At 44.7% G+C, this 9713-nt stretch overlaps 1 protein-coding gene across 1 annotated transcript; it reads right to left on the reverse strand.

Annotated features, from left to right (window-relative positions):
* Positions 1-2877: 2877 nt before the first annotated feature.
* Positions 2878-9713, reverse strand: MARCKS (myristoylated alanine rich protein kinase C substrate). Its single transcript, XM_019646372.1, has 2 exons — positions 8481-9713; positions 2878-6657 (listed from the first exon to the last, which is right to left on the reverse strand). Exons 1-2 carry the CDS (start codon positions 8580-8582, stop codon positions 5761-5763), a joined length of 999 nt encoding a protein of 332 aa, XP_019501917.1. The 5' UTR covers positions 8583-9713; the 3' UTR covers positions 2878-5760.

Here is a 9713-nt window from a genome sequence, read left to right on the forward strand (position 1 = left end):
GGTAACCCTAAATTAATGAATGGATTTAAATAAAGATCAATGGCTTCAAACATCACAAAAAGAGAAACAACCAGGCTTATGTACCTCCTGATAGAAATATACACTATCATCTATGAGATTGTCCTTTGAACCTGAATCTGATCAAGCCTCTAGATCTACTGATCAATTTGTAGAAAATAAAAGAAATGCAGAAAAGACAAAGTCCTATGTTAAATGACAGCATGAAGTGCAATTGGCAAAATTCATACTGTGGAAAGTATAAAACTAACAACTCAGTTTCTTGCACAAGTAAATTGCAAGGAAAATATAAAGAGATGGATAAATTCAGACATAATATTACATCGTACTTTTAGACAATATTTTTAGTATTTGTGTTCCAGAGATGTTTCCCATCAATTCACTAATAAAGAATTAAGATAGAGGGGGCAGCCGGTTAGCTCAGGTGGTTAGAGCTAGGCTCATACCAAGGGTGCCAGTTCAATTCCCACATGGGCCAGTGAGCTGCACCCTCCACAACTAGACTGAAAACAATGACTTGACTTGGAGCTGATGGGTCCTGAAAAAACACACTGTGCCCCAATAGTTTTAGAAAAAAAAAAAAAGAATTAAGATAGAGATACAATGTACCTTTCTAAGTTTTAAGCTACTATTTCTCTTTTCTAAGGTAATAATAACAATTATAAAACTCAAGGTAGAAAGCAGTCTCTTTTTCCACTGAGGGAAAAACAAAAGCATGTAAAATTCTTTACATCCTCAGATAAGGAAAGACAATTTTTCCATTCTTACCCTGGAGTCCTGTATTATTTTTCTAGGGCTGCCATAATAAAATACCACAGACTGGGGGTGTTAACAGAATTTTCTCACCGTTCTGGAGCTAGAAGTCCAACATCAAGGTGCTGACAGGTTTGGTGTTTTCTGAGGCCTTTCTTCTTGGCTTGCAGGCCACCTTCCTGTTGTGCCCTCACATGGTCTTCTATGCGCGTGTGCCCCTAGTGTCTCTGTGTGCCCCAATTATCTCTTCTTATAAGGACACCAGATTGGATTAGTGTCCACCCTGACAGCCTTATCTTAACCTAACCACCTCTTTAAAGACCCTATCTCCCGATACAGGCATATTCTAAGGTCAGGGCTTCAACATGAACTTGGGGGTCGGGTGGGACATAATTCAGCCCCTAACAAGTCCATTCAGAATCTCACTGTATTTATTTGTAACATCAATATCATATTAACTGCTTAAATGGTTTGATAGTTTTAAAAAGTCCATGTTTGACTTAAAAGCTAAACACTTGAAGCTCATGGAATTACGCAAGCTACACTTTGCAGTCTGTATCCCAACATTCCTAATCACTCCTTGACTCTCAGACTCTAATTATTGACCTGTGCTCACCAATATGGTAGCCACATGTAACCAACGAGCACTTGAAATGTGGCTGGTCCAAATTGAGATGTGTTCTAAGTATAAAATACACTGGATTCCAAAACCTTTGTAAGGAAAAAAAAAGTAGACTATCAATAATTTTCATATTGATTACATATGAAAATATTTTGTATATATAGATTACTAATTTCATTTGTTCCCTCTTACATTTTAAAAAATGTGGTTAGTAAAAAAAAGTTTTAAAGTTATGTATGTGGTTTGCATATTTCTGTTGGATGGTGCATTCCAAAATGCAGCTATGTGTCATTAGACCAAATACTTGCTTTGTGGGCTCTCTTAGACTTCCAATTTAACTCTTCCCAAGAATCCCTTCCCTCTTCTCAACCCCACTAATTACCTGCGTACAGAATTCTAGAACTATATCCAGTCCTTAATTCACATGTCAAACCTAAGGAACTCTTGCCACTTGTTAGGAAGACAATTTGTAATGTAAACTTAAGAAATTTGAGATTTGTTGTGCTTATTGAAATTCTAAATGATAAGTAGTCCTGTTACATTTCCTTTTTCCTCAAATACAAGAGAAGTTATAAGAACAGCAATTGACAAAGGTATTTTTTTCCTTTATGAGTATTAAAAATACTTAATCCCTAATTTTATCAAAACACTAAAACTAAAATTATGAGAATTTCAAGAAATTTTGCAATAATTATTTTATATACTTGAAGCTGCTAAATCTTATGACAGGGTAGATATTCTTGTTTTAAAGTTCACGTTGAGCAGTTGAGAGGGGAAATTGTAGACAGTATTTCAGGATCAGTAGCATCATTTTTCAGGAACATAGTATATGGTTAACATTCATCCTGTTTAAAAGTATTTATTTTCCATTTAAAAATAACATTGCTGGGTGTAACTTAGAGTGCTCGAACTTGAATCCCCAGCAGGAACTGGAATATTTACAGATTGAAAGCCTTTTAAAATTTGTTTGCTACACCCTGCTTTAAGCACTTCTATATCTGGGAAGGAGAAAAAAAAAAAAGAGCTTAATTTGCAGAGTGAATGATTAAAGAAAAGATAAGAACTAACAGCCTTGTTACTTAACCACTTTAATTTTCAAAGTTAATTTTGGATACCTATGTTGAATTACACCCCCAAACCAGCTAGATCTATCTAAAATATATGAGTGCAAAAAGCACCTTTCTCTCAAATTCCTAACCTTAGTTGACAAATTTTAAACTTATATTCATGAGGGAAAAATGTAAATAAATTGCAGTTTCTCAAATATATTATCAAGTTCCATCGTTAAAAATTTTCATTTGTGTGCATATAACTCAATTTCCATGGATATAATTTTATATCCTAAGTATAATGTCAAGCATAACTTTTGAATCCCTTAACTAAATAAGTTATACTTACCATCAACACTTAAGATTTAAGATTTTTCTCTAAAACTTGCATTTTAAAATTAAATTTATAAAAAAATCCTATTTTAGCAAGCTTGATTATATCAACTGGTAAAACTTTATTTTACAAGCAATAGGAATTGGATCAAATGATTATAATCCAGACGAAGTATTTTATAACCATAGCAAATGCCATTATACATACTGCCAATACAGATTTAGTAGACAATACTGAACTGTACAAGAGTTATTTATTTTTCCTTAATCTCAAAGCTATTTTTAGTAATACAAAAAGCCATATTAACATTTTTCCATTAGAAAACAATGTGATGTACAAAACTTTGGATGAAAAGATATATGTCAAATCTCATTTAATCATTTGGTGGAAAACCCACCACACCATCAATACCACCCAAAGTGTTTTAGGCAATGATTAAAATAAAAATAATGCATCTTAATAAATTCAGCTGTTAAAAGAACAAACCTAGCAATATAGTTGGCTACACAGTATTTTCGACTAGTCAAGAGTTACTTTTAAAAATCCATTCTTTTCTGAGTCCTACCACATACCAGGAGCTGTACTTGGCCAAGTAGGTACTTGAGAAAAAGGTGGGAAAGACCCGATAAAGCAGTCCTTTGGTTACCAGATTTGACTTTTAACTTCCAAACATCCTCCAAGATCAAGAAACCCCAACTGAAAGTATACACGCTTCTAAATATTACTTGATTTTATTAGTGGGCAGGGTGTTTGATAAGCAGAGGTCATGAACTATTTATGACCTATTAATTCCAATTAAAAGCCCATGTCAAAAACTAATTTGATAGGAGTTTAAGATTTGGCATTCAGTTGTTACAAATGTGGTTAGCTGACTTACTATAAACCCTACAAGGCACACTGCTCAAACACTAAAGCATGTGTGCATAAATAACTTTTCTTTGTATTTAATGAATGGTATTTGATACACATCTTTATCTTAAAATTCAATTGAGTTTAGGGTCCAGTGGGGGGGAAAAATCCAGTTATGGGATGATAAAGAACAAAGAAGGTAAACTAGTGAGGATTATTACTATATAAGTATTACTCTCTATCTCTTTGAGTAACAAGATGCTAATACACTACCTTCATTTAAAAAACTGCTTGCAACTATTGAGTTGAGGCAAGTACTAAAGGCCCATAAATTGACAATGTCATCCATTCATCACCATTACTTCTTTACATAAGCCTGTTTTCCTAAGGTAGAACACATAACCTAAGCAATAATTTGGAAATTAGCCAAGCACTAAGCAATTACAACGGCAGGTAATACACCATCAATTTTTGAAACACATTTGGCCACTTTTCATGGCCCATCTGCAGTTTGGATTAGAGACTCAGTCATCAATTTAAGTTTCTGGACCTGCATGACAAAAAAATGCAGTTTTATGCAATTATCACATAAGACATTTAAATAGTCTTCGGGTCACACCGCTTTTGTATTAAATGATTTATTCTGACATGCTATATAACTACAATAAAAATACTTCAATTCAATTTTTAAATGAAAGCTAAATGCAAGTAAATGGGAACACATTTGACATGGAATGCTTTAAGATCTTCCTGTATATAATCTGACAAGGCTGATTATTTCAGAGTTTAACTTCAGATAAAAAAACCACAAGCTATTTTACTCTTGATGGCATGCAAGATCTTCCTCAAAATTATCCTAAGACCTAGAAGTCTCAGTATTTTGTCAGAACATAAAGAAACACAACAAATTTGTACATTTTATTCACATTTATTTTTCGCTTTTAGTGTGCTCACAGAAAATTAGAACACCTTAAGCAGGAGTTTAATAGCAATTTTTGTAAGCAAAGTTACATTCCATCTCTAAGTCAAATTGGTCAAAGCTTCTCCAGTATTTACAAAACATGATAGACAAGATGCTACACAAAACCATTGCATCTGAAGATTTTTTTCCTTTATTCTCAAAGACGACTGGAAAAGAAAGCATTGTCTGCTGTAATCAAAAACATACCACAGTATAAACAGTAACCATTCCACTTATCACAGCTTGGTTGAGTTTAAAATTTGTGTTTAAAAGGTCCAAGATGACTGTAGTTTTACAAAAATGGGCAGGGTGGAAAAGTTGCAAACTTCATGTGCTTCTGGATATCAAGATTTGTTTTTATACAATAGTCACAGTTAAAAACACCCTGCTGGTAATACATAATTACATTTTATTAAGGTCATAAACCAGCAATAAACAATAAAGCCTATACAACTTGTAGTTCTACTTAATCACTGACTGGTACAGCTAACATGAGATAAGTGAAAAGTTCCTATGGTTTAAATGAACTCCTAAGACTATGATCTTTTTTTTTAAATCTGGGTATTGGTGTTTTTTTTTTTTTCTCTCTTTCCTTCTTAGTCAAGACGTGTAGTGTTGTAAACCTGCCTCACAAAATACATCGTAATAACTTTTCTTAAAAAAAAAAAAAACGACTAAGCCTTTACACCATCATTTCTAGTGGCACATTATCTTGGCGATGCTCTGCACCACTTACATTTCCGCATCGTGGCCCCTCTCGCTTCGTCTGCTATCCCTTTTTGACCCACCCATCTCTCCTTCATATATGGGCATGTCCATAGATTGACAAAGAAAGTTTACATTTTTGAATAAAGATGCAAAGTATGCAAAAAACATTAATACTGATGCAAAAAAAAATAAAAATAAAAATAAAAGAGAAACAAGGCAGAGGAAGGTGTTTAAGCTCTCCTCGACCTGTTGGAATGGTGGTTAACAGAATGATCTGAGATGGGATCTGTGGGGAAGGGGAAAAACAAAATTTGCTGCTTAAAAAAAGTAGAAAAAAAAAAAAAAAGACATCTTTAAAATCAATCCCTGGTTGTAGACAAGTTCTCCAAAACCAGTACCTGGCACCACTCCAACAAACAAACGGGGGGAGAAAAGTTCTTCGATTATCTCAAAAACTCTGGCCCCTTTACTCTGCGGCCTCCGCCGGGGGGGCTTCTGGACTGCACTCGGGCTGGGCCTCCTGTGAGGGGGCTGCGCAGGCTGACGAGGCGGACGCGGCCGAGGCCTCCTCCGCGGGAGCTGCCTCCTGCTCCGGGGGCGCGCCGGGCCCCGCGGCTGAGGGCGCCTCGCAGGCGGCGGCGCTGGCCCCGGCCTCCTCCGCCTTCTCCTCGGCCTTGGTGGGCTCCTCGGTGGCCTTGGCCTCCTCGCAGGCAGGCGGCTTCTCGGGCGCGACGGCGGCCTCCTCGGACTTGCTCTCCTGAGGGTCGCCGCCCGCCGCCCCCTCCTCGCCCGCGGCGGCCTCGTCGCCCGGCGCCGCCGCCTGCTCCCCGGAGGCCGCGCCGGCCTCGGCGGCGGCCGCAGCAGCGCCCCCAGCGGCCTCGTCCTTGCAGCCTTCGGCCGAGGTACCGGCGGCGCCCTCGGCCTCACCGCCCTCTCCCGCCTCCTTCTTGTTCTTCTTGAAGGAGAAGCCGCTCAGCTTGAAAGACTTCTTGAAGGAAAAGCGCTTCTTTTTTTTTTTCGGGGTCTCGTTGCTGGGCGAGGGCGTGGCCCCGTCCTCGGCCTTGGGCGAGGACGTCGAGGAGGCGGCCGACGCAGCCTCCCCCTCTGCGGCCGTGGGCGAGCCGGGCTCGGCGGCCTCGCCCTCCGCGGGGGCCTCCTTCTCGGCCGGGCTGGCCCCGGCCTCCGGGGCGGCGGCCGGCTCATCTTTATCGGCCGCGGCGGGCGACGCCGCCCCGCTCCCAGCGGCCGCGGGCTCCTCCTTGTCGGCAGCCGGGGCGCTGCCGTTGGCCTGCAGCTCCTCTTTGGCGCCCGGCTCGGCGGCCGCGGGAGAAGCATCGCCGTTTACCTTCACGTGGCCGTTTTCCTGCGGGGGAGAAAAAGCGGGAGCGTAACTGAAGCGGCCCGGGCCCCACCGCTCCCGCCCCCATCTCGGGACTGGGAAAAGCCAACTTTCCCCCCTGGGCCCCCCCCCCTTTGGCTTAGGAGCCGCGGTCCCCCCCTTATAGGGAGGTGGAGCTGGATGCCCAGAGAAGAACTCTAGGAAGAAACGGGGCAGTGCCATTTGGGGCGCCTTAAAGGCACAGCAGTGGCCTCCACCACCCACCCAATACCCTACGGACTGAACAAGGCCAGGTCTGAAACGTGGAAAGCAAAGGGTAACCCAGGCCTGGCCCCACGGGCTTTGGGAAAACGGAGCCATGTAAACCACGACGCACCAAAAGGAACGCCGCCAAAGGCGGCCTGTGTCTACGTCGCACATCCCCTTTCTCCCTAAACGCTAAAGGGCTCTTGAAAATACCCAAGAACTCCCAGGGGGAATCACAGCGCCCCAGCCGCAAGCGTCAGGGCAGCGCGCGCCAAGGCCCTCCGCCCGCCCAGGGCCTGGGGTCGGCAGGGGGCGCTGCGCCTCCACCGCGCGGAGCTGGGCGCGGGCGGCGGGAGCGGAGGGGCGGGGCCGTCGGGCCACCCAGCCCTGCCCAGCCCGGCCCTGCCCGCTGGCCGAGGCGCCCCCGAGCCCGGATCGCGCTGCCCAGTCCACAAACAAAGCTCAGGTGGCTTGCTGGCATCCTGGTCGGAATAAAACCAACAAGGCAGGGGGAAACCCATTATTTCTGGTCTCCACTGTTTCCACGCCCACCTTCGCCCGCGATTCTGCGAAGCTGGGGCGCGCCCGGGCGTCTCATTTTGCATTTTTAACGGGTTCAAAGCCTTTTGGCAGAGCTTGCCTTCCCCATTAGGTAAGAGCAGGCGAAGCATCACGGCCTCTGCTCTAGGAAAATAGGCGTGGTGGGTGCCCAGCGTTTGCGAAGCAGCCACCCGTGGCCGACCTCTCCCGCCCACCCAACCGTGGCCATTCGCCTGGGTCTGGGCAGCGCCGGGGCGGCCCCTGCCGTGGTCGAGGAGCCACGCACACGAACAATCCCGACTGAAACACACGAACTGCCTCTTCTTGACCGTCTGGACAGGTTCTTCAAGGACCCACAATGTTCCCATCCCAGGGATGTGATTTAAAAGTCAAATGGGTGTGTAATTCCAGACAGCTATGGATAAAGATTTAGAAACAGTGGGAAAGCCCCATCGAAAGACACTGAAACCCTTTTGCCCAGCTCCAGCCAGCCGACTTTCCAAGAACCCAGGGCACACCGCCTCGTTATACAATAAGACAGCCCTTTCCTCCTCGCCTTTCTCCACCGCCATCCCATTGCGACCCCCCCCCCTCCCCCGACACACACACACACATACAATCACAACAGTTCAGAAATCTTGAAGGCTACCCAGTCTCGACAACAAACGCGAGAGCCACCCAAACACCTTTGTGCCTACCAAACACAAATGCAACCTGGCTGGGGCGGGGGGTGGGAGGGTGGGTGGTGGTAACACCTAGCGAGTCACGTTTTGCCAAGCTCCAAACACGCCATTTTAGGCGATTTATTATCCCTTCTTTCCTCCCGTCTACACAAGAATTCGCCAGGATTCTCCGGGAACCACTCCTTGTGGGTAGGGGGGAGACCCCTCCTATGAGAAATTGACAATTTAGGCTATCGCTTTCCATTCAACTTTCAGACTGGGAATCTAGCCACGCTCCTCTCCGCCGAATGCGCCTCAGGAGAGACCAGGACGAAATGGGAAGCAACGGGACTAGAGAAAGACACCAAAGAAACGACCAGTATCACAGGTAGAATTTACCTGCCCATTCGCTTTGGAAGGCGACGAGGCCACGGCCGCTTCCCCGGGCCTCTCCGCGGCGGCTTCTCCCTTCGCAGCGGTCTTGGAGAACTGGGCACCCATGCTGGCTTCTTCAACAAAGAAACTCAACAGATCCAAGGGGGGAACAAAGAGCCTCGGGTTGGTGTAACGACGGGGCGAGCGGCAGCAGCGGCGGCAGCAGCGGCGGCGGCAGCAGCAGCACACACACCGGAGGGAGGGGGGAGTGGGGGTGGCGAAGAGGACAGAACAGAACCGATTAAATACACTCCGGATAAAAAAATTTTAGTCGAAGAGATCAAAAAGCAGCAGCGCAGGAGGGAGGGAAAAGGGTGGAAAAGTCGAGCACAAAAAAAGGAGTCCAAGTGTAGTTTTTTAAAAAAAGAAGTAATAAAAAAAAATCCCAGATTTGTAGCCGCACTGTAGACAAGAGGAAAATGGAGAAATCTCCCTGGTTGCTAATAAGATGCGGGGTCCAACGCCCAAGTGCACAGATGAATGGGCTCGCGGGCGCTGACGCGGCCCCCGCGCGCGCCGGCCAATCCGCGCGCAGCACACAAAGCAGGGGGCGGGGCCTGAGCGCCCGGCGAACAATGGAGCCGCGCTTTGCAAACGGTTTGAAAATCAGCCACAGACTGAGAATTAATGTCCTCCAAATAAATAAATCAATTAAAAATACATGCCTCTCGCCTCTCTGCTTGAAAATAATAATACATCACTTGATTGGCTTGCTTTGTTTGTAATTAAGTAACGCGGGAGGGGGATATTCGTGGATGGGGGCGGAGAAAGCTTTAACTTGACTCGCTTTGACTCTCATGGTCTATATCCGTGTCTGTCTCTCCCCTCCCCCATCTTCCCCGTGTGTTTATGTATGTGTGTGTGTGTGTGTGTGTGTTAAGGACAATGGTTGGGATTTGTGTGCAGCATGTTTTCTTTCTCCCAGGTCCATATTGGTTTCACAGATACTGCACAGGGTTTGTTTTTTTTAACGGTTGCAAACGTTAAATCGTCCTAAATTGAGAGGTATTTAAACCACGAAGATCGAATTTCATCAAACGAGATCGCGAGTTAGAATTAGGTCTGTAGGCCAGATGTGGAAACGTAAAAGCGGCGAGCAGCTGAAGCCACGCTCCCTGCCCTATCCCACATTGGCATGAAATAGAATATTTTGAGATTGGCCTGCAGCGTTCATGAAATCTGCCCTTTCTGGCTACC

The sequence above is a fragment of the Hipposideros armiger genome, unplaced genomic scaffold, assembly GCF_001890085.2.
Source record: "Hipposideros armiger isolate ML-2016 unplaced genomic scaffold, ASM189008v1 scaffold_101, whole genome shotgun sequence".
Lineage (NCBI taxonomy): Eukaryota > Metazoa > Chordata > Mammalia > Chiroptera > Hipposideridae > Hipposideros > Hipposideros armiger.

Coding starts and splice junctions, on each gene's coding strand:
- MARCKS (XM_019646372.1), bottom strand. CDS start 8,582: ATGGGTGCCCAGTTCTCCAAGACCGCTGCGAAGGGAGAAGCCGCCGCG. Junction 6,658..8,480: donor CTTCCAAAGCGAATGGGCAG/GTAAATTCTACC, acceptor TCTCCCCCGCAG/GAAAACGGCCACGTGAAGGT.